Genomic DNA, 25,250 nt, shown 5'->3' on the forward strand with positions numbered 1-25,250 from the left:
TCATCGTCAAAATCAAAAGGAATATCCTTTTGCAAGAGATTGGTAAGAGGCCTAGAAATCTTAGAGAAGTCTTTAATGAACCTCCTATAGAAACCACCATGACCAAGGAAACTTCTTATACCTTTGATATCTGTGGGGTATGGCATTTTCTCGATTGCATCAACCTTATACTTATCGACTTCAATGCCTCTTTCAGAAATTTTATGTCCTAAGACGATGCCTTCATTAACCATAAAGTGGCACTTCTCCCAATTCAAGACAAGATTGGTGTCTTTACATCTCTGCAAGACCCGATGAAGGTTGCTGAGGCAATCATCAAAAGAAGACCCGTAAACGGAGAAGTCATCCATGAAAACCTCAACAATCTTTTCACAAAAGTCAGAGAATATAGCCATCATACATCTTTGAAAGGTAGCACGTGCATTACATCAGCCAAAAGGCATACGTCTATAAGCAAAGGTACCGAAAGGGCAGGTGAAAGTGGTTTTTCCTAATCAGATTGTGCAACTGGTATTTGGGAGAAACCAGAATAACCGTCTATAAAGCAGAAGTATGTGTGTTTAGACAGTCTTTCTAGCATTTGGTCGAGAAAAGGCAAAGGGTAATGATCTTTCCTAGTGGCTTTATTCAATTTCCTAAAATCGATCACCATCCTATAACCAGTAATAATCCTCTGTGGGATCAATTCATCCTTATCATTAGGGACAACGGTAATGCCTCCCTTCTTAGGGACGCAATGCACCGGACTTACCCAATCACTATGAGCAACAGGATAGATAATACCTGCTTCCAGGAGCTTTAGTATTTCTTTTCTTACTACCTCTTTCATCTTAGGATTTAATCTCCGTTGATGATCGGCAACTGGTTTGGAATCAGGATCAGTTTTAATCTTGTGCTGTCATAGAGTGGGACCAATGCCCTTAAGATCATCAAGAGTATATCCAATAGCAGCACGGTGCTTCCTCAGAGTTTTTAGTAACTTCTTTTCTTCATGCTCTGAGAGGTTAGCACTAATAATAATAGGATATATCTCTTTTTCATCAAGATAAGCATACTTAAGAGTATCAGGCAATTGTTTAAGCTCTAACACATGATCACCCTTTGGTGGGGGTGGATCTCCAAGCAGTTCAACGGGCAAATTATTCTTAAGGATAAGATATTGTGCTAAGACAACTCTATCTATCTCATCCCTTTCATCCATATGCATATCATTTTCATGCTCAAGCAAGTATTGCTCTAAAGGATCAGTAGGAGGCACGGCAATAGAAGCTAGGGCAATAATTTCATCCTTACTAGGCAACTCTTTTTCATGAGGTTGTCTATCAAACATGGAGAAATTGAACTCATGTGACACACCTTCAAAGCCAACAGTGACAGTTTGCTTCTCACAGTCAATATGAGCATTGACGGTATTGAGGAAGGGTCTGCCAAATATGATGGGACAAAAGTTATCTTGTGTGGTAGCAAGAACGAGAAAATCAGCAGGATACTTCGTTTTACTACACAAGACTTCAACATCCCTAACAATTCCCACAGGGCAGATAGTATCTCTATTGGCAAGCTGGATAGTGACATCAATGGGTTCTATCTCGACAAGTGCAATCTAGTCTTTAATTTCATCATATAAGGATTGAGGTATTGCACTAACACTAGCACCCACGTCACATAAACCATGATAACAATGATCTCCTATCTTAACAGAAACAACAGGCGTGCCAACAACAGGTCTATTTTTGTTTCTAGCATGTGGTTTAGCAATTCTAGCAGCATCTTCACAGAAGTGAATATCATGGCCATCAACATTGTCGGACAAGAGATCTTTGATAATAGCAATGCTAGGTTCAACTCTAATTTGCTCAGGGGGTGTAGGTGTTCTAATGTAGCCCCTACGTATCACAGTTGAAGCTTTAGAATGATCCTTTATCCTAACAGGGAAAGGTGGTTTCTAAATGTAAGCACTAGGAACAATAGGATCATTATAGGCAATGACTCTCTCTTCAACTGGATTGGGTTTAACTACATTGACTTCTAAGGGAGGATGATATTTAAACCACTTCTCTTTGGGGAGATCAATATGAGCAGCAAATGATTCACACAATGAAGCTACTATCTAAGAGTCAAGTCCATATTTAGCACTAAAATCACAAAAAGTATTTGTTTCAACAAAGGATTTAACGCAATCAAACTTGAAATTCATACCTGACTCCTTACCTTCATCCAGCTCCCAATCTTCAGAGTTGCGTTTAATTCTTTCCAATAAATTCCATTTGAAGTCAATATCTCTCTTCATAAAAGAACCGATACAAGAAGTGTCAAGCATGGTGCGATCATCATGAGAAAGCCGAGCATAGAAGTTCTGAATGATAATTTCTCTCGAGAGCTCATGGTTGGGGCATTTAGGACAATAAACTGGACCTAAACCGAGCCCTCTCACGTCATCATCGTTCTGAGCCGTTCGATTGTGTAATCAGGCAGTTCCTGGTCGTCCGATCAACCTCAGCATGTTGTCTTAAGGGGCATCTACTCCGGTAGAAAAATCACACGACGCTGGTTCATTCGGGTTCCGGGTCCGTGGAAAACGCGGTAGCTGCAATTGGTTCCCCTCTAGTCGCGACAGTTCGCTTGCCCTCCCCCACCTTTTTCTCTCTTAGGTGGCACTCGCGACAACGACGGCGGCGGCGATTGCGACAAGTCAGTGATGATGGTGGAGCCCCTTTCGTGGACCTGTTAGCCGAGGTGGCGAACGACGCCCCATCCGAACCCTAGCCAACGATGTTGGATCACGGTCGCGACACCGGCACATGCCCCCATATTCTAGATCTCCGCGATGCGGATGTGGCCTTCCCCGTGCTTTAATGTCCTAACATGAACAAGCACCGTCGCCACTGCCACCACCCCCCGCCTGTCGCTGATTCCGTCCATGGTCTGGAGCAACAAGAAACAGCACATGCCGTTGTTGTGGCTGCTGAATTCGCCCAGGAGTTGCAGCAACAAGAAACGACACATGCCGTCGTTCTGGCTGCTCCTCTCGCTCCTGCTGAACGCTCGCCTCGTTGTCGCGTCGTCTTTGTGGGGCTCTTCCCGGCGCAGCCTCCACCTCATGTGGTCACTTCCGCGGGACTGTATTGTAGTTTTGCATTACCGCTCACAAGATCCCTTCACTTCTCTGCTTGGTTCATCCATGATAGTAGTTCTGATGGTAAACTGTTCTTGTGAATTCAGTTCTGTCGTACTATTATTGTTACTGTTGAAACTACACGTGTTTGCTGCCATGATCATTCTAACAAAATGCATCATTATTTGCATCAGGTCTGGTGATTGTCAGTTCAATTATGAAGGTTCCACATATGGCGCTATACCGATTGTGCAAGCAGATCTGATATCTGCATATGCGCCCTCTCCTTTTAAATTTAATGAGATAAATATCATATGTGGTATCATGGAAATCCCAATTCCAGTCTCGTTACAGTTTTTTTCTTGGCATGAGCAACGACTATGTATTGGTTTTTGTTATAGCTTTCTTCTACTTTCGTTGAACATCCTTTCTTTCATTGAACACCCTTGCATCCTGAAGTTTGTCGAGTAGTTTTTTATGCCATGGGACTCGCACAAATTTGCTCTTAACTCAAAGTAGTTTTTCAAGTAGTTTGTTTTTGTAGATATGCACTTTTCAGTATAAAAGTAGACCATGTTTTTGATTTATTTTCCAATGCAACCAAATGTTGTGTCCCTGAGAAACCAACTTTGTGTTTTTGGCAAACCTACCATTTGCTCCTCTCAAGCTATGCTTGAATATTTTCTTACAAGGGGAATAACCCATCGGCATTTCTTTAGCCATTTCGTTTGTATAATTTCTTGAGCTCACTACTTCTGGCATATTTTCAGATAACAAAGGTACTGGATGGGATTCAGGATTCTTGAATCATCCGAAGCCGAACCTGCAAAAAACTCAAGTGCTGAGAAAGTAGTTGCTCCGATATTCGAATCATGTTGATGTTAGATTCATCTATTGAAGTTATATTCTTATTTACTTTTTTATTAACTCTTACGTCTATTATATCAGAATCTGTTTTACTCCCCCCCCCCCGGCGTGCGTATCTTGGGATCGACACGTGTCATTTCTAACTTGAGAATGAAGTTCTATAGCTGCTGATGATGCTTTAAGATCTTAGTATTACCGACTCTTTTTTGAGAACCTGGAAAAAGGTGCACTAAATGTCTTAGTTGGCTGGTGAATTAGGTGGTTCTTGTGAGCTATATGGTTTCTTCGGTCTGTTTATTTTTAATTACCATGTGTGAAATAAGCATTTCAGTGTAAAGATTAGCTATTTACATACCAATGGACTTATTGTCCTTTTAAGTCATTTTCCTGCTATGAATTTACATGGTTCTTGTGAGCTATGTGGTTTCTTTGGTCTTATTTACTTTTAGTTAACATCTATGAAGTAAGTTTTTTTGTGTAATATTAGGTATTTACATGGCTACTGATTTAGTGTCGTTTGCAATACTTTCCCTGTTGTATTAAGGTTTTATGAATCTTACATTTTTAACACGAGGCTAACAAGAGCAATGGTGTGGAAGTGCAACTTACTGCGTGCTAGCATTGTGATGTCTTCATTGGATATTTCTGGTTACTTATCCCAACCAATTGCATTTGTATTGTTTTCACTTAAATTGTTTGCCTTATTGTATCTTACTTTATTTTGTTATCCCTAACATTACAATGCCAAAGTGGACGAGTGCAGCAATCCACGGCACCAATGATTTTGCACCGGATTCTATGGTCTCTGACCTCAGCTTGGTACGTGTAATTCTATTCGATTAATCTGCTGCTACTTTAGACTTGTGCAACCTTAATGCAATGTGTACAATTAGAAGAGCAGAAGATATAATTTAAATTCCAAATGACAATACAACAAATGCTAACATTTGTTTTAAATCTGTAACCTTATAAAAACAGGCGAGTGGTTGTACATTTCTTCTAGGTCCATCTAATCTCGTCAAGCAGAAATTTAATAAGGTATTGTCAAACAAAGTAGTTGTTATTTTCTACAATAAGGTGTTTGATAGCTTGTTTCGATGATGTTGTCACGTTGTGTCTGTTGTATAATTTCAGTGTTGGACAATATAGTATTTTGCAGGACCTAACACTGCATATGAATGGGACTTGTTATTCATAAACCACAAATGTCCAAGGTGGTGCAAAAGGTGCTGGTTTGTCATACCATTGAAATTATATGACATGGTTCGATGTAGACAATGTTTTGGCTATCTGAGACCATTCAACATTTGTTCCATGTGCAGATTCTTTTGTTGTGGCTCTTTCGGAACAATAATCGACCCGGATTAACGTCTTGGTTCCATCCTTATGAATAGCTTATTACTCCTTTGTTATACTTTATGCAAGAGTTAATGTATGGCCTGTGAACTAAATTGTACATGACTCTTGGAAAGGTCTGTCCATGTTGCTACTATCATTTTCGGTACTACCACTTAATGTTGCTATGCACTATACTGCCTTGAAATTCATGCCTGATACAAACATGGCTTAAGTGGGTCCTAAATTTGTTGGTTTTCGTCCAGGTTCTACGCATTACTTTTTTTACATGTATGATTGAAGAGAAAAATCATGTTGGTTTCAAGTAGTAAAATACTACACTGTTTGCACTATAAAAATATAAGCAAAAAATTTGTTCAACATTCGTCACTTTATTTGTGAAAAATCATATTATTCCATCGCCACAATGGACGGGCGCAGCAACGCGCGTCATCAATGATCTAGTGAATATAACATTGATTTAAGCCTCCCCCAAGCTTGAGCGATGCTTTCTCTGTCACGAGGCCAAAAATTATAAATATAATTCCGATCACGATGTACTAGATGCATAGGATAAAAACTTTTGATGAAATTCCAATTTCAACCGACTGTAGTTCCATGATCCAGTATCATCACATAGCCTATACCATGTCAACGCCTTATCCCTCAAAGATAAGGGAAAGACCTTCTTCTTGACCTCATCCTCGGGCAAACCTGCAAGCTTAAATAAACCACAAACTTCATCTACATAGATTAGATGCAAGTCTGGATGTGATGTTCCATCTCCTGTAAAAGGATTAGCCAGCAGTTTCTCAAGCATACCCGAAGGAAATTCATAGCAAATATTTTCAGTAGGTGCAACAGGTTGAGGAGCAACTCTTTGTGCTTCCGTTCAAGGTGAAGATACCCCGAACAAGCCCCTCAAAGGATTAGTTTCCATAATGACAAGTGACAATAAATTTCAGCACGCTATATAAATGTTTCCTTACCAAATTCCACTTACCAAAGGCGCTTAACTCCCCGGAAACGGCGCCAGAAAAGAGTCTTGATGACCCACAAGTATAGGGGATCTATCGTAGTCCTTTCGATAACTAAGAGTGTCGAACCAAACGAGGAGCAGAAGGATCTGACAAGTGGTTTTCAGCAAGGTAATATCTGCAAGCACTGAAATTATCGGTAACAAGTAGTTGTGTGGTGAGATGATTCGTAGCAAGTAGCAAGTAACAAAAGTAACAACGGTGCACCAAAGTGTCCCAATCCCTTTTGTAGCAAGGTACAAGCCTGGACAAACTCTTATAGGAGGTAAAACACTCCCGAGGACACATGTGAATTTCTGTCAAGCTAGTTTTCATCATGTTCATATGATTCGCGTTCGCTACTTTGATAGTTTGATATGTGGGTGGACCGGCGCGTGGGTACTGCCCTTACTTGGACAAGCATCCCACTTATGATTAACCCCTCTCGCAAGCATCCGCAACTACGAAAGAAGAATTAAGACAAAGTCTAACCATAGCATTAAACTAGTGGATCCAAATCAGCCCCTTACGAAGCAACGCATAAACTAGGGTTTAAGCTTCTGTCACTCTAGCAGCCCATCATCTACTTACTACTTCCCAATGCCTTCCTCTAGGCCCAAATAATGGTGAAGTGTTATGTAGTCGACGTTCACATAACACCACTAGAGGAAAAACAACATACACCACATCAAATTATCGAACGAATACCAAATTAACATGACTACTTATAGCAAGACTTATCCCATGTCCTCAGGAACAAAAGTAACTACTCACAAAGCATAATCATATTCATGACCAGAGAGGTAATGAGTACCATCAAAGATCTGCACATATAATCTTCCACCAAGTAATCCAACTAGCATCAACTACAAAGAGTAATTAACACTACTAGCAACCTTACAAGTACCAATCGGAGTCGCGAGACGGAGATTGGTTACAAGAGATGAACTAGGGTTTGGAGATGAGATGCCGCTGATGAAGATGTTGATGGTGATGAGTCCCCTCCGATGAGAGGAGTGTTGGTGATGACGATGGTGAAGATTTCCCCCTCCGGGAGGGAAGTTTCCCCGGCAGGATCGTCCTACCGGAGCTCTAGATTGGTTCTGCTCAAGTTCCGCCTCGTGGCGGCGGCGAATCCTTCGAAAAGCCTCCTCTTGATTTTTTCTGGAATGAAACCCTTCGTGTAGCAAAAGGGGGGAGCCAGAGGGCCAAGTGGGAGCCCACAAGCCCCCTAGGCGCGGCCAGGGGGGAGGCCGCGCCTAGCAGGCTTGTGGCCTCCTACTGGTGCCCCTCTGGTACTTCTTCGGCCCATTATTTTTTATAAATCCCAAAAAAATCCACGTTGATTTTCACGGCTTTTGGAGTTGCGCAGAATAGGTATCTCAAATTTGCTCCTTTTTCAGGCCAGAATTCCTGTTGTCGGCATTCTCCCTCTTCATGTAAACCTTGCAAAATAAGAGAGAAAAGGCATAAGTATTGTACCGTGAAGTGTAATAACAGCCCAAAAAGTGATAAATATCAACATGAAAGCATGATGCAAAATAGACGTATCAGGGAGTGAAGCGCCTCTCGTAAGTGGAAATTGGTAAGGAAATATTTTTGCTAAGTGCTGAAATTTATTGTTACTTGTTGCTATGGACGGTCACCCTTTGAGTGGCTTGTTCGGGGCATCTTCGCCTCTAAGGGAAGTGGCAAAGGTTGCTCCTCAACCTACTGAACCTATTGAGAATATTTATTATGAGATTCCTTCTGGTTTGTTAGAGAAACTGCTAGCTAGTCCTTATGATGGTACAACTCATCTTGATTATAATTTAATATTTGTCAATGAAGTTTGTGGACTCTTTAAGCTTGCAGGTTTGGCTAGAGACAAAGTTAAGAAAAAAAGCTTTCCCTTTATCTTTTGAGGGAAAAGCATTTATATGGTAAAGGATATTGGATGATATTGGATCGTGGGACTGGAATTGCTTGAGGCTGGAAATTCATCAGAAGTTTTACCCTATGCATCTAGTTCATCATGATCGGAATTTTATTTATAATTGCTAACGTCGTGAAGGTGAAGGTATCGCTCAATCTTGGGGGGAGGCTTAAATATATGACGCACACCTACCCCAACCATGAACTCTCTCTTGGAAATATGCCCTAGAGGCAATAATAAAATGGTTATTATTATATTTCCTAGTTCATGATAATTGTCTATTACTCATGCTATAATTATATTAACCGGAAACCGTAATACATGTGTGAGTATATAGATCATAATGTGTCCCTAGTGAGCCTCTAGTTGGCTAGCTCGTTGATCAATAGATGATCATGGTTTCCAAATCATGGACATTGGATGTCATTGATAACGGGATCACATCATTGGGGAATGATGTGATGGACAAGACCCAATCCTAAGCATAGCACTAGATCGTGTTGTTCGTCTGCTAAAGCTTTTCTAATGCCAAGTATCATTACCTTATACCATGAGATTGTGCAACTTCCGGATATCATAGGAGTGCTTTGAGTGTATCAAACGTCACAACGTAACTGGGTGATTATAAAGGTGCACTACAGGTATCTCCAAAAGTGTATGTTGGGTTGTACGAATCGAGACTGGGATTTGTCACTCCGTGTGACGGAGAGGTATCTCTGCGCCCACTCGGTAATCCATCATCATATTGAGCTTAGTGTGACTAAGGAGTTAGCCACGAGATGTTGTGTTACGGAACGAGTAAAGAGACTTGCCGGTAACGAGATTGAACAAGGTATAGGGATACCGACGACCGAATCTCGGGAAGTATCATACCGATAGACAAAGGGAATTGCATACGGGATTGATTGAATCCCCGACATCGTGGTTCATCCGATGAGATCATCGTGGAACATGTGGGAACCAACATGGATATCCAGATCCCATTGTTGGTTATTGACCGGAGAGGTGTCTCGGTCATGTCTGCATGCTTCCCGAACCCGCAGGGTCAACATACTTAAGGTTCGACGACGCTAGGGTTATAGGGGAATAGTGTACGTGGTTACCGAAGGTTTTTCGGAGTCCCGGATGAGATCCCGGATGTCATAAGGAGTTCCGTAATGGTCCGGAGGTAAATATTCATATATAGGAAGTGAGGATTTGGTCACCGGAAGTGTTTTGGGCGAGACCTGTAATGTACGGGGACCACCGGAAGGGTTCCGGGGTCCACCGGGAAGGGCCTATAGCCACGAAAGGGTATTTGGGACAAAAGGTGGATGGGAACCAGCCCATATGTTGGCTGGTGCACCACCACCAGCAGCCCAAGGCTCAAGAGAGAGGGTGGTAGGCTAACCCTAGGCGTGGTGGGCAAGCCCACCCTAGGGCGCTGCCACCTCTCCACCCTTGGCCGCGCCCCTTGCCCTAGATGGGATGTCGCACCCCTTACGGTGGGAAACCCTAAGGGTTGGCACCCTCCTCCCTCTCCTCCTATAAATAGTGGAGGGTTTGGGGCTGATTGGAGACAAGAATTCTCTCTCTCTCTCGGTGCAGCCCTACACCTCGTCCTCCATAGTGCTTGGCGAAGCCCTGTCGGAGTGCCACGTAGCTCCACCGTCACCACGCCGTCGTGCTTCCAAAGCTCTCCCTCAACCTCTCCTCCCTCCTTACTGGATCAAGGCATTGAATACATCATCGGGCTGCATGTGTGTTGAACGCGGAGGCGCCGACGTTCGACGCATAGATCGGAATCCACCGCGGTCTGAATCGCTGCGAGTACGACTCCATCAACCGCGTTCTGGCAGCGGTTCCGCTTAGCGATCTTCAAAGGTATGAAGATGTTGTACTATTTGACTCGTTGTTGGTTTCTCCATAGATAGATCCTTGTATGGCGTAGGAATTTTTTTGAAATCACTACGATCCCCAACAGTGACATCCGAGCAAAGGTTCTATGCGTAGATTCTATGCACAAGTAGAACACAAAAGTTGTGGGCGCTGATTTGGCAATTTGCTTGCCATTACTAGTATTATCTTGATTCGGCGTCATCCTGGGATGAAGTGTCCCGGACCGACCTTACACGTACGCTTACGTAAGACTGGTTCTACCGTCTGACATGCACTTGGTGCATAAGGTGGCTAGCAGGTGTCTGTCTCTCCCACTTTAGTAGGATCGTATTCGATGATGAGGGTCCTTATGAAGGGTAAATAGCATTGGCATATCAACGTTGTGGCTGTCACTTAGGTAAGAAATGTTCTTGCTAGAAACCCTAACCAGCCACGTAAAACTTGCAACAACAATTAGAGGACGTCTAACATGTTTTTGCAGGGTATGTTATGTGATGTGATATGGCTAAAAGGATGTGATGTTACATATGTGATGGATGAGATTGATCATGTTCTTGTAATAGGATTCACGACTTGCATGTCGATGAGTATGACAACCGGCAGGAGCCATAAGAGTTGTCTTAATTTATTGTATGAGATGCAACACCATGTGGTTACTTTACTTTATTGCTAAACGTTAGCTATAGTAGTAGAAGTAATAGTTGGCGTGACGACTTCACAAAAACACAATGATGGAGATCATGATGATGGAGATCATGGTGTCGTGCCGGTGACAATGATGATCATGGTGCCCCAAAGATGGAGATGAAAGGAGCAAGATGATATTGGCCATATCATGTCACTATATGATTGCATGTGATGTTTATCATGTTTTTCACCTTATTGCTTAGAACGACGGTAGCAAAGATAAGATGACCCCTCATTAAAATTTCGAGATATGTATTCCCCTAAGTGTACACCCTTGCGAAGGATCGTTGTCTCGAAGTACCACGTGATGATCGGGTGTGATAGATTCTAACGTTCGCATACAACGGGTGTAAGCCAATTTACACACGCAAAAACACTTAGGTTAACTCGACGAGCCTAGCATGTAAAGACATGGCCTCGAATACGGGAGACCGAAAGGTCGAACACGAGTTGTATGGTTGTTACGATCAGCATGGAGATGCTCACCATCGATGACTAGTCCATCTCACGTGATGATCGGACACATGCTAGTTGGCGTGGATCATGTAACACTTGGATGACTAGAGGGATGTCGATCTAAGTGGGAGTTCATTAGTAATTTGATTAGATGAACTTAATTATCATGAACTTAGTCTAAAAGTTGTCTTTACAAATATTGTAGATCCAACGGCCAAGACAAATGTCTCATTCAACTTCAACGCGTTCCTAGAGAAAATAAAGCTGAAAGATGATGGGAGCAACTATGCGGATTCGGCTCGTAACTTAAAGCTCATACTCACTGCTTACAAGAAGGCATATGTACTTAATGCACCGCTAGGTGATCCTCCCGTTCCCGCGGCAGTCCAGGACGCTAGGAACGCCTGGCAGTCACGGAGTGATGACTGCTCTCTCGTTCAGTGCGGCATGCTTTACAATTTAGAACCGGGGCTCCAAAGGCGTTTTGAGAAACACGGAGCATATGAGATGTTCGAGTAGCTGAGACTTGATTTTAAATCTCATGCCCGAGTCGAGAGATATGAAGTCTCCGACAAATTCTTTAGCTATAAGATGGAGGAGAACAGTTCTGTCAATGAGCACATACTCAGAATGTCTGGGTTGCACAACCATTTGACTCAGCTCGGAGTTAAACTTTCGGATGATGCGGTCATTGACAGAATCCTCTAGTCGCTTCCACCTAGCTATAAAGGCTTTGTGATGAATTACAACATGCAAGGGATGGAAAAGACTATTCACGAGTTGTATTCAATACTGAAAAACTGCGGAGGTAGAAATCAAGAAAGAGCATTAAGTGTTGATGGTCAATAAGACCACCAGTTTCAAGAAGGGCAAGGGTAAGAAAAGCTTCAAGAAAGAAGGCAAAGCAGTTTCCACGTCCGGTAAACCAGTTATTGGAAAGAAGTCAAAGAAAGGACCCAAGCCCGAGACTGAGTGATATTACTGCAAGGGAACCGGTCACTGGAAGCGGAATTGCCCTAAGTATTCAGCGGACAAGAAGGCCAGGAACGTCAAAGGTATATGTGATATACTTGTTATTGATGCGTACCTTAACAGCGCTCGTAGTAGCTCCTGGGTATTTGATACCGGTGTTGTTGCTCACATTTGCAACTCTAAGCAGGAACTGCGGAACAAGCGTAGGCTGGCTAAGGATGAGGTGACGATGCGCGTCGGGAATGGTTCCAAGGTCGATGTGATCGCCGTAGGCACGCTACCTCTACATCTACCTTTGGGATTAGTTTTAAACCTTAATAATTGTTATTTAGTACCAGCTTTGAGCATGAACATTGTATCGGGATCTCGCTTGATACAAGATGGCTACTCATTTAAATCTGAGAATAATGGTTGTTCTATTTATATGAGCGGTATGTTTTATGGTCATGCCCCGGTGGTCAATGGTTTATTCCTGATGAATCTCGATCGTGATGTTACACATATTCATAGTGTGAGTACCAAAATATGTAAGGTTGATAATGATAGTCCCACATACTTGTGGCATTGCCGCCTTAGTCATATCGGTGTAAAGTACATCAAGAAACTCCATACAGATGGACATTTGGAGTCACTTGATTTTGAATCATTTGACACATGTGAACCGTGCCTCATGGGCAAGATGACCAAGACTCCGTTCTCCGGAACAACGGAGCGAGCAACCAACTTATTGGAAATAATACATACCGATGTATGCGGTCCAATGAGTGTTGAGGCTCGCGGTGGCTATTGTTATGTTCTCACCCTCAGTGATGATTTAAAGTAGATATGGGTATGTCTACTTAATGAAGCACGAGTCTGAAACCTTTGAAAAGTTCAAGGAATTTCAGAGTGAGGTGGAGAATCAATGAGACAAGAAAATAAAGTTTCTACGATCTGATCGTTGAGGAGAATATTTGAGTCACGAATTTGGCATGCACCTAAGGAAATGTGGAATTGTTTCACAACTCATGCCGCGTGGCACACCGCAGGGTAACGGTGTGTCTGAACGTCGTAATCGCACTTTATTGGATATGGTGCAATCTATGATGTCTCTTACCGATTTACAACTATCATTTTGGGGATATGCATTGGAAACTGCCGCATTCACTTTAAATAGGGCACCGTCTAAATCCGTTGAGACGACACCGTATGAATTATGGTTTGGCAAGAAACCTAAGTTGTCGTTTCTTAAAGTTTGGGGCTGCGATGCTTATGTGACGAAACTTCAACCAGAGAAGCTCGAACCCAAAGTGGAAAAATGTGTCTTCATAGGATACCCTAAGGAAACTATTGGTTACACCTTCTATCTTAGATCCGAAGGAAAAATCTTTGTAGCCAAGAACGGATCCTTTCTAGAGAAAGAGTTTCTCCCGAAAGAAGCAAGTGGGAGGAAAATAGAACTTGATGAGGTAATTGTACCTCCTCTCAAACCGGAGAGTAGCGCAATGCAAGAAAATGTTTCTCAGGCGCGTGCACCGGCTAGAGAAGAAGTTAATGATGATGATCATGAAACTTTGGATCAAGTTGCTATTGAACCTCAAAGGTCCACAAGGGTACGCTCCACACCAGAGTGGTATGGGAACCCTGTCATGGAAATCATGTTGTTGGACAACGGTGAACCTTCATACTATGAAGAAGCGATGGCGGGCCCGGATTCCAAAAAATGGCTTGAGGCCATGAAATCCGAGATAGAATCCATGTATGAGAACAAAGTATGGACTTTGGTGGACTTGCCCGATGATCGGCGAGCCATAGAAAATAAATGGATTTTTAAGAAGACTGGCGTGGATGGTAATGTGACCATCTATAAGGCTCGACTTGTCGCTAAGGGTTATCGACAAGTTCAAGGGATTGACTACGATGAGACCTTCTCACCCGTAGCGATGCTGAAGTCGGTCCGAATCATGTTAGCAATTGCCGCATTTTATGATTATGAAATCTGGCAAATGGACATCAAAATGACATTCCTGAACGGTTTTCTTAAATAAGAATTGTATATGATACAACCGGAAGGTTTTGTCGATCCTAGCAATGCTAACAAGGTATGCAAGCTCTAACGCTCTATCTATGGGCTGGTGCAAGCATCTTGGAGTTGGAACATTCGCTTTGATGAGGTGATCAAAGCGTTTGGGTTTGTGCAGACTTATGGAGAAGCCTGTATTTATAAGAAAGTGAGTGGGAGCTCTGTAGCATTTCTCATATTATATGTGGATGGCATATTGTTGATGGAGATGATATAGAACTACTCGAAAGCATCAAGGCCTATTTGAATAAAAGTTTTTCAATGAAGGACCTTGGAGAAGCTGCTTACGTATTAGGCATCAAGATCTATAGAGATAGATCGAGACGCCTCATAGGTCTTTCACAAAGCACATACCTTGACAAGATATTGAAGAAGTTCAATATGCATAAGGCTAAGAAGGGGTTCTTGCCTGTATTACAAGGTGTGAGGTTGAGTACGACTCAACGCCCGACCACAACAGCAGATAGAGAAAAGATGAGTACCGTCCCCTATGCTTCAGCCATAGGCTCAATCATGTATGCCATGTTGTGTACCATACCTGGTGTGAACCTTGCCATAAGTTTGGTAGGGAGGTACCAGTGTGATCCAGGAGTGGATCACTCAACAGCGGTCAAGAACATCCTTAAGTACCTGAAAAAGGACTAAAGATATGTTTCTCATTTATAGAGGTGTCGAAGAGCTCGTCGTAAAGGGTTACGTCGATGCTAGCTTCGACACAGATCCGGATGACTCCAAGTCACAAACCGGATACATGTATATTTTGAATAATGGGCTAGTTAGCTGGTGCAGTTGCAAGAAAAGTGTCATGGCGGCATCTACATGTAAATCGGAGTACATAGCTGCTTGGGAAGCAACACAGGAAGGAGTCTGGATGAAGGAGTTCATCACTGACCTAGGAGTGATTCCGAGTGCGTCCGGACCGATGACTCTGTTCTATGACAACACTGGAGCTATTGCTATTGCAAAGGACCCCATGTTTCACAAGAAGACCAAGCACATCAAGTGCTGCTTCAACTCCATTCGTGGATACATCCAAGATGGAAATATAGATATTTTTAAAGTACATACGAATCTGAATGTCGTAGAACCATTGACTAAACCTCTTCCATGAGTGAAACATGATCAGCACCAGAATTCTATGGATGTTCGATTCATCACAATGTAACTAGATTATTGACTCTAGTGCAAGTGGGAGACTGTTGGAAATATGCCCTAGAGGCAATAATAAAATTGTTATTATTATATTTCCTAGTTTATGATAATTGTCTATTACACATGCTATAATTGTATTAACCGAAACCGTAATACATGTGTGAGTATATAGATCATAATGTGTCCCTAGTGAGCCTCTAGTTGGCTAGCTCGTTGATCAATACATGATCATGGTTTCCTGATCATGGACATTGGATGTCATTTATAACGGGATCACATCATTGGGGAATGATGTGATGGACAAGACCCAATCCTAAGCATAGCACTAGATCGTGTTGTTCGTTTGCTAAAGCTTTTCTAATGTCAAGAATCATTTCCTTAGACCATGAGATTGTGCAACTCCCGGATACAGTAGGAGTGCTTTGGGTGTATCAAACGTCACAACGTAATTGGGTGATTATAAAGGTGCACTACAAGTATCTCCGAAAGTGTCTGTTGGTTTGTACGAATCAAGACTGGGATTTGTCACTCCGTGTGACGGAGAGGTATCTCTGGGACCACTCGGTAATCCATCATCATATTGAGCTCACCGTGACTAAGGAGTTAGCCACGGATGATGTGTTACAGAACGAGTAAAGGTTCTTGCCGGTAATGAGATTGAACAATGTATAGGGACACCGACGATCGAATCTCGGGCAAGTATCATACCAATACACAAAGGGAAATGCATACATGATTGATCGAATCCCCGACATCGTGGTTCATCCGATGAGATCATCGTGGAACATGTGGGAACCAACATGGATATCCAGATCCCGTTGTTGGTTATTGACCAGATAGGTGTCTCGATCATGTTTGCATGCTTCCCGAACCCGTAGGGTCTACACACTTAAGGTTTGATGATGCTAGGGTTAGAGGGGAATAGTGTACGTGGTTAGCGAAGGTTGTCCTGAGACCCGGATGAGATCCCACACGTCACGAGGAGTCCCGGAATGGTCCGGAGGTAAAGATTCATATATAGGAAGTGAGGATTTGGTCACCGGAAGTGTTTCGGGCGACATCGGTACTGTACCGGGACCACCGGAAGGGTTCCGGGGTCCACCGGGAAGGGCCTACAGCCACGAAAGGGTATTTGGGACAAAAGGTGGATGGGAACCAACCCATATGTGGGCTGGTGCGCCACCACCACCAGCCCAAGGCGCAAGAGAGAGGGTGGTGGGCTAACCCTAGGCGTGGTGGGCTAACCCTAGGCGTGGTGGGCAAGCCTACCCTAGGGCGCCACCACCTCTCCACCCTTGGCCGCCGCCCCTTGCCCTAGATGGGCTGTCGCACCCCTTAGAGTGGGAAACCCTAAGGGCCGGCATCCTCCTCCCTCTCCTCCTATAAATAGTGGAGGGTTTGGTGCTGATTTGAGACAAGAATTCTCTCTCTCTCTCTCTCTCGGCGCAGCCCTACACCTCCTCCTCCTCGTCCTCCATAGTGCTTGGCGAAGCCCTGTCGGAGTGCCACGTAGCTCCACCGTCACCATGTCGTCGTGTTGCCGGAGCTCTCCCTCAACCTCTCCTCCCTCCTTGCTGGATCAAGGCGTTGGAGACGTCACCGGGCTGCACATGTGTTGAACGCGGAGGCGCCGGCTTTCGGTGCATAGATCGGAATCCACCGCGATCTGAATCGCTGCGAGTATGACTCCATCAACCGCATTCTAGCAATGCTTTTGCTTAGCGATCTTCAAAGGTATGAAGATGCTCTACTACTTGACTAGTTGTTGGTTTCTCCATAGATAGATCCTTGTATGGCGTAGGATTTTTTTGAAATTACTACGATCCCCAACACTCTCAAGAAAAATGATTATACAAAAAATTTATGCTCGACTTTCTCACGATGGTCAAGTACTACTCAATCCTTCTTCTACTTGTTCCTTTATGAATAGGACTATTGAATTCAAATGGGATCTTCTGGAAAGAATCAAACGCAACTCTGAAGACTCGGAAGTCTACAAAGGTAAAGAGTCACGTATAAGGTTTAAGTTTGATTGTGTTAAATCTTTTGGGGAAACTAATACCTTTCACGAGTTCAGCAATAAGTATGGCCTTGACTCTGAGATAGTAGCTTCTTTCTGTGAATCTTTTGCTACTTATGTTGATCTCCCTAAGGAGAAGTGGCTTAATTATCATCCACCCACTGAGAAACAATTAGAGGAACGTGTTAAGATTAAGAAGGAAGAAATAATTGTTATCCATGTTGACCCAGTTGTTCCTACTGCTTACATTGAGAAACCACCTGTTAGAATTAAGGAACATGCTAAGGTTACAAGTGTGGTTAATAAGAGCTACATTAGAACACCTACACCTTTTGAACAAATAACTGCTGAGCCTAATGTTGCTATGGTTACAGATCTTCTAGTTGATAATATTGACGGTCACATTATCTACTTCTGTGATGAAGCTGCTAGAATTGCAAAACCCGTTAGAAAAAAACATGATGAGCTAGATAAAAATAAACCAGTTGTTGGCATGCTTGTTGTTTCAGTTAAAATTGGAGATCATTGTTATCATGGCTTGTTTGACTTGGGAGCTAGTGTTAGTGCCATACCTATTTCCCTCTATGATGAAAGCAAGAATGACATAGCACCCTCTGAACTTGAATATATTGATGTTACTATTAAACTTGCAAATAGAGACACTATTGCACCGCTTGGGATTGTTAGAGATGTTGAAGTGTTGTGTGGAAAAATTAAGTACGCAACTGATTTCCTAGTACTCGGTCCAGAACAAGGTACTTTTTGTCCCATTATATTTGGTAGGCCTTTCTTAAGTACTGTTAATGCTGAAATTAATTGTTTAACTGAAAAGGTTAACGTAAAATTTGGCGATGTATCTCATGAATTTAATATCTCCAAGTTTAGTAAGCAACCTAATGATAAGAAATTACCTAGTAAAGATGAAATGAGTGGTCTTGCCTCTATTGCCGTGCCTCCTACCGATCCACTAGAACAATATTTGCTAAACCATGAAAATGATATGCATATGAATGAAAGAAATGAGATAGATGATATATTTCTTAGACAAACACCTATTCTTAAACACAACTTACCAGTTGATATTTTAGGGGATCCCCCTCCACCCAAGGGAGATCCCCTGTTTGAGCTTAAAACATCACCTCATACCTTGAAATATGTTTATCTTGATGAGAAGAAGATATATCATGTTATTATCAGTGCTAACCTTTCAGAGCATGAAGAAATGAAATTACTTAAAACTCAAAAGAAGCATAGGGCTGCTATGGAAATACTCTTGATGATCTTAAGGGCATAAGTCCCACTCTATGTCAACACATGATTAATATGGAGACAGATGCTAAACCTATCATTGATCATCAACGTCGCTTAAATACGAAAATGGAATAAGTGGTGACAATTGAAATACTAAAGCTTCGGGAGGCGGGTATAATCTATCCTATTGCTGATAGTAAATGGGTAAGTCCCGTTCATTGTGTTCCTAAGAAAGGAGGTATAACTGTTGTTCGTAATGATAAGAATGAACTTATTCCGCAAAGAATTGTAACTAGTTATAGGATGGTGATAGTTTTTAGGAAGTTAAATAAAGCTACTAGGAAAGATCATTACCCTTGCCTTTTATTGATCAAATGTTGGAAAGATTATCTAAGCACACACATTTTTGTTTTCTTGATGGATATTCTGTTTTTTCTAAAATACCTTTGTCTAAGGATGACCAAGAGAAGACTACTTTCACGTGCCTCTCCACGAGTGTTTTCGTTCATAATGATCTTATCTACTCCTTCTCTCTCTATGAGTTGACTCATCTCACGAGCTTCGTATTCTAGGTGACTCTTCTCTTCGTTTGTGGGGAGCCGAGCACTCACTGAAAAAGTGTCCGGGCTTTCCAAAATTGTAGCAGTTTCGGTCACGACTAGACAAACGCTTCTCATCATATCTTGAGCTTGAAGTCCTTTCTTTGCATCTACTCTTGTAGATCTTGTTGAATTTTTGGACAATGAGGTTGATCTCTTCATTGGTAACAATATTGTGACTTGAAGTAGCGTGGCATCGCTTGAAGCTTTGTAAGCACCGCTTGACTTGTTGTGCAACTCATCTTTGTCCTGGAGTGACATTTCATGAGCAACAATCCTGCTAATGAATTTAGTAGGCTTCAGATCTTTGTAGTTGGGCATCATTTGGATTAATGTGCACACAATGTCGTATCTCCCATCCAAAACTCTAAGTATCTTACTGATGATGAATTTGTCGGTCATCTCTTCGCTTCCTAAGCTGACAATCTCATTTGTGATGACAACTAGCCTTGAATAGATCGCAGCGACTCCTTCACCATCCTTCATCTTGAACTTGTCAAGCCAACTTCCAAGCACATCCAACTTAGATTCTTTGATAGAATCGGTACCTTCGTGCATATCAATCAAAGTATCACAAATTTCCTTTGCATTCTCAAGACGACTGATTTTGTTGAATTCTTTGGGACACAGGCAGTTGAACAGGATATCACAGGCTTGATCATTGAATTGCAACATCTTCAGTTGTTCCGCTGTGGCATCACGATCTGGTACTCTGACTTCTCCGAAGAAATCACCTTGCACACCAACACGAACAACAGCCCAAACATCAGGATTATGACCAAGAATATGCATTTTCATTTTATGCTTCCAACTAGCAAAATTAGTGCCATCGAAATATGGACCTCTATGGTGATAATTTTCCTCACTAGACGCCATACTCTCTTAGGTTGTGAAACCAATGCAATGGAGACTAAAGTTGTGATACCACTTGTAGGATCGAAAGTATCTCTAGGGGGGTGATTAGACTACTTGACGATAAAAACTTAGCCTTTTCCCAATTTTAAGTGTGGGCCAGTTTTAGCAATAATGACTAGTCAAGTACACCTACACATGCGTATCTAAGAGTATTGCAGCGGAAAGTAAAACGCGCAAGTGTAAATTAGAGGGTAAGGTAGGGAAATCAAACGCAAAGGTTGACACTATGATTTTTGGTATGGTTCCGGTAGGTGGCGCTATCGTATGTACATGTTAGTGGAGACTTCAACCCATGGAGGGTAACGACTGCGAGAGTCCACACAGGGATCCACTCACAAGGGGTCCACGAAGAAGCGGCCTTGTCTATTCCACGACGGCTTCCATCCACACATGACTAGCCTCACTCATGGTAGATCTTCATGAAGTAGGCGATCTCCTTGCCCTTACAAACATCTTGGTTTAAATCCACAACACGAATTAGGAGGCTCCCAAGCGACACCTAACCAATCTAGGAGGCACCACCCTCCAAAAGATAATAGATGCGGTAAAACGACGAACTCCTTGCTCTTGCGCTTCAAAAGATAGTCTCCTCAACACTCAATCATTCTCTCTCAGATTTGGCAGGGGTATGAGAGATTGATCTTGTGGAAAACAACTTGGGGACGCTAGAAATCAATGTTCAAATGGTTGGAATGGAATCTCTTGATCTCAACACATTAATAGGTGGCTGTCTCTCAGAAAAATAGATCTGGCAAGTGTAGGTGTGTTCTAAGTGCTTCCTTGCGAATGAGAGGTAGGTGGAGGGGTATATATAGGTATCCCCCAGAATCCAACTGTTACAACATTATTTTCCAACTCGGTGACACCGAAATGAATCTCGGTGGTACCGAGCTGCACTAAATGTGGCGACTTTTGAATTCTCGGTGAGACTGATATAGGAATATCGGTGGTATCGATACGATGACCTAGACTGGTTTCCAAACTCGGCGAGACCAATTTCGAACTCGGAAATTCCAAAACTTGAAATCATCTCAACAAAATGTTGGCCACCAAATCTCGGTGGCACCGATAGGAACGTTGGTTGTACCAAGATGGTGGATTTGGCATAAGATTTGTCTAATGTGGCTTGGGACAAATATATTTTGTGGGATAGTGGTTGAATATATTTTGGTGGCTAGCTCTAGGCACTTGAGCAACCAATTCATCATAATACCTCTTCCCCTTTTAAGAGCATTGGCTTTCCTATGGACTCAAAGTGATTTCTCACAAAGTATAAAATGAAGAGTCTTCTTGCTTGAAGCTTTAGCCAATCCTAGTCCTTCCTTGCATCAAAGGGGCATCTCCACACAATCCTATAGCCAAAGCATCTTTGATTTTTTCTGAAATGTACTTGAATAAACTCATTAGTCCAATGATGCATATGTTGTGATTAATTACCAAAACCATCTTAGGGAGCAATTGTGCTTTCACACATAAATCTATAAATTCTTTAGGCCAAGAAACCTACAAATTTATCATTTTGACTAATGTATGTAGTCTTTATGGAAACTAAAAAGACATCGTTTATAGAAATAGGGCTGACAAACTTATACTAAATGCACGTGATGGATGATGTTGTCTCCAACCATTTCGGAGCAATATCAAACAAACAAGTTGGAGAATTATCTGATGCTGAAGGAACTGGAAACTGAGAAATGTTACATCAATGGGATAATGAATAACAAATTCTCGATGGAGATGATATGAAAACTTCCTGGAAAATGAGCAAAATGTATCTTCCGGAGGAAACTTCATGAACACTGAAAGTAGTAGATAGCCGCGAATTCGGATGCAATTCAAAGCAAAGGAAGAAGGACAAGATTACTTCATCTTCTACTCTAAAGTTGTAGGATTTTCAGCGATCATTGTTGCAGCATTGAGGATAACAAGCAAGACGAAAGAAGTTGAGCAAGAAAATTTAGTTCCAAAGAAATTCTAATTTACTAGTAACCCATTCGACAAGCCTAAGAGGGACCTCTATTTGAGAAAACTTAAGGAGGCACTCCAATTCATAACTCTGAACAACATCCATGTACCTAGGACGCAGGTCGTTGACAAGAGAGGGAAAAACTTGCCATAATAATATATAGTAAATGTTGAGGACACACAACACTCGCGAGATCTTTCCTGCCGCTACAGAATACAAAAAAGAACAAATTGAAAGACTAGGACCTAAATACACAATGCAGAATGCGAAAAATAGTCAAAATGGCACCAAGCCACTGAAAAATTAGTAGAAATCAAGATAACTTCCATTTACACTAAATTTGTGCTCACATTACAGTATGCATCCAACTTGTAAGTAAAAAGGTACTCCCTCCGTCCCAAAATAGTAACGCTCACTTAGTATATATAAAATTTGTACTAGTTTAGTTATAAATTTGTGACACTAATTTTGGAATGGAGGGAGTATATCACAAACAGTAATAGGAGAGGGCAGCTTACCACATCACGTCCTTTGGCGGATTAAATCTTCCACTTTAAGTAGATGAAATCTTCCTACAACTACAGTGAGGAACATTGCACAAACCTAAAAACCATGTACATTACAATACAATAGTTGAGGAAGAGTAAGTATAGAGCTACAACAGTAACTCTAGTATTCATAAGGACAGAGGACCTGCTAACTGGATACCTTCAAATTCTAAAATGCTACGTAGATCCAAAGCCAAATTCAATGCCAACCTATACATAAATTACTGCATTACAGTGCAATCCCTATATCAAAATGGTGAAATATTACCGTTGAAATAGTAATGGCCACGATAATACAACTTCACAACTGAATTTGAAAAATGGATTTGCTAACACAAAACAAAACACAAGTCAATAGCTTGATTTTGAAATGATCGAACAAAAGCAAGCATTCCTTTAGTAGCACACTAAGGCGTCATAAAATAAGCACATTGGCATAATCAAAATAGAAAAACTGCCCACACGAACACATGCTGCAACTAGCTCATGTGACATCCTACTCCAAACCGGTAGATCAAAAACCAATAAAAATCCTAGCAAATAAAAAAACACTAGCCCAACAAAAGGGGAACCAAATAAACCGAACGAACACACATAACACAACAATAGCGATCCATGGTGAAGAACTTCATCCATGCGTAGAGAAATTAGGCCAAAAAAGGACAAAAATCAAACCCAAAACGAGTGCGGCGAATCGCGACTCAAAATAAGAAGAATCACCAACTGAAACAACTATTATGAATCTTATTTGATTACTTGGACGTTTTTTTTAAATGATCTAACTTAAGTAATAAAAGTCGGGCTATCAATGCGGATATCGACTCTCATTATGAATCTTGTTGATTACGAACAGAGAAAATTTTATAACAACAGTAAATATCCTTGTGAAAGAATTCATTAATGATTGTACCTTATTGCTATTGAACAACACGACTATTTAAGCCGAATGCGTTGCTCATCTCGGAGTGAGGTGAGACTAAATATGAACAATTTATTTTGGTTTTAACAACCAACCAGTTTGATACGGATTAAAATATCTAAAATGATTAACGTACACATGTATACATGTATTTAATATTTTTAAAATGAAATATAATTATAAATGATAAAATTAAAGTCTGTCTGAACATATGAAACTGTACCGTACTGTTGTGATTGGAGATGCTTTTGTCAAATACACGCACGCGTCCACGCCGCGAAAGCGCACGCCCCCTCTTTCCCAAATCTCTCCCTCGTAGGCGGGAAAACGGTGGCGCGAAAGTTGACGTGCTCAGGAATCTCGTCGCGCCTGATTGGCCTAACCGTGCCACCCACGGATCGCTCCTCCCCAAACCAGATCGAGACCGTCCACCCCCATCCCGATCCCACCGTCGAACGCCCACCACCCGCGGATCGACGGGCCCACCACAGCCGCGTCCGCCCCATCTAAATACCCCGCCCCCTCCCGTGACCTCCCACCACCGCAGCTCAGTCTGGCTCTCTCCATCTCCATCCCAATCCCGACCTACCGCCCGCTCCCGCAGCAAGGCATGGACGCCTCCGGCACCGTCGCGAAGGGCAAGAAGGGCGCCGCCGGGCGCAAGGCCGGCAGCCCCAGGAAGAAGTCGGTGTCCCGCTCGGTCAAGGCCGGCCTCCAGTTCCCCGTCGGCCGCATCGGGCGGTACCTCAAGAAGGGCCGCTACGCGCAGCGCGTCGGCACGGGCGCCCCCGTCTACCTCGCGGCCGTCCTCGAGTACCTGGCCGCCGAGCTGCTTGAGCTCGCCGGGAACGCCGCCAAGGACAACAAGAAGAGCCGCATCATCCCCCGCCACCTGTTGCTCGCCGTCAGGAACGACGAGGAGCTCGGCAAGCTGCTGGCCGGCGTCACCATCGCGCACGGCGGCGTGGTCCCCAACATCAACACGGTGCTGCTCCCCAAGAGGACCGCGGAGAAGGAGGGCAAGGCGCCAAAGTCCCCCAAGAAGGCGCCCAAGTCCCCCAAGAAGGCCGCCAAGTCGCCCAAGAAGGCCGCCACCCCGAAGAAGGCCTGATGGAGATGCGTTCTGTGTCGTTTAGGCTGTGTGCTGCGTAGTGTTCTTCTTCTGAATCTGAATAGGGGTGTGAAGTCGTTCGTTAGTTGTTGATGTACCTTGTGTTGTGATGGAAGGAATTCAGAAATCTCGTTTGAGTTCCCAAATATGCACTGGAGATTTGCATCTGTGACGCGCGACATGTTGCCCGTGCCACTGAAATTGGCAAATGAATTTTGACAGCTGACAGAGTCGTTCGGTTCATTTTTGTGGATTCAGTTTACCGCTCCGTTCTTTTGTTGTTGTTGAGAACAGAGCAGTAAACCATGCACAGAAACGGATCAGTGAACTGAATCTGGATGTAAATTGCGCTAAATAGACAATTTTGATGAAATTGTGTTGGATGGAATTGAATAACCTGCCTTCCAATACTTGACATCGCTTGCTGTGGGGAAGCAAACATCCACCACAACGAACGGTTCACGCC

At 42.7% G+C, this 25,250-nt stretch overlaps 1 protein-coding gene across 1 annotated transcript; it reads left to right on the forward strand.

Annotated features, from left to right (window-relative positions):
* Positions 1–24,211: 24,211 nt before the first annotated feature.
* LOC123398894 (histone H2A-like) lies at positions 24,212–24,930 on the forward strand. Its single transcript, XM_045093340.1, has one exon. It carries the CDS (start codon positions 24,284–24,286, stop codon positions 24,782–24,784), a length of 501 nt encoding a protein of 166 aa, XP_044949275.1. The 5' UTR covers positions 24,212–24,283; the 3' UTR covers positions 24,785–24,930.
* Positions 24,931–25,250: the final 320 nt, after the last annotated feature.

The sequence above is a fragment of the Hordeum vulgare genome, chromosome 5H, assembly GCF_904849725.1.
Source record: "Hordeum vulgare subsp. vulgare chromosome 5H, MorexV3_pseudomolecules_assembly, whole genome shotgun sequence".
In the NCBI taxonomy this organism is placed as follows: Eukaryota; Viridiplantae; Streptophyta; class Magnoliopsida; order Poales; family Poaceae; genus Hordeum; species Hordeum vulgare.

Bases quoted from the DNA above. Each gene is read 5' to 3' on its own strand.
- LOC123398894 (XM_045093340.1), top strand. From the start codon at position 24,284: ATGGACGCCTCCGGCACCGTCGCGAAGGGCAAGAAGGGCGCCGCCGGG.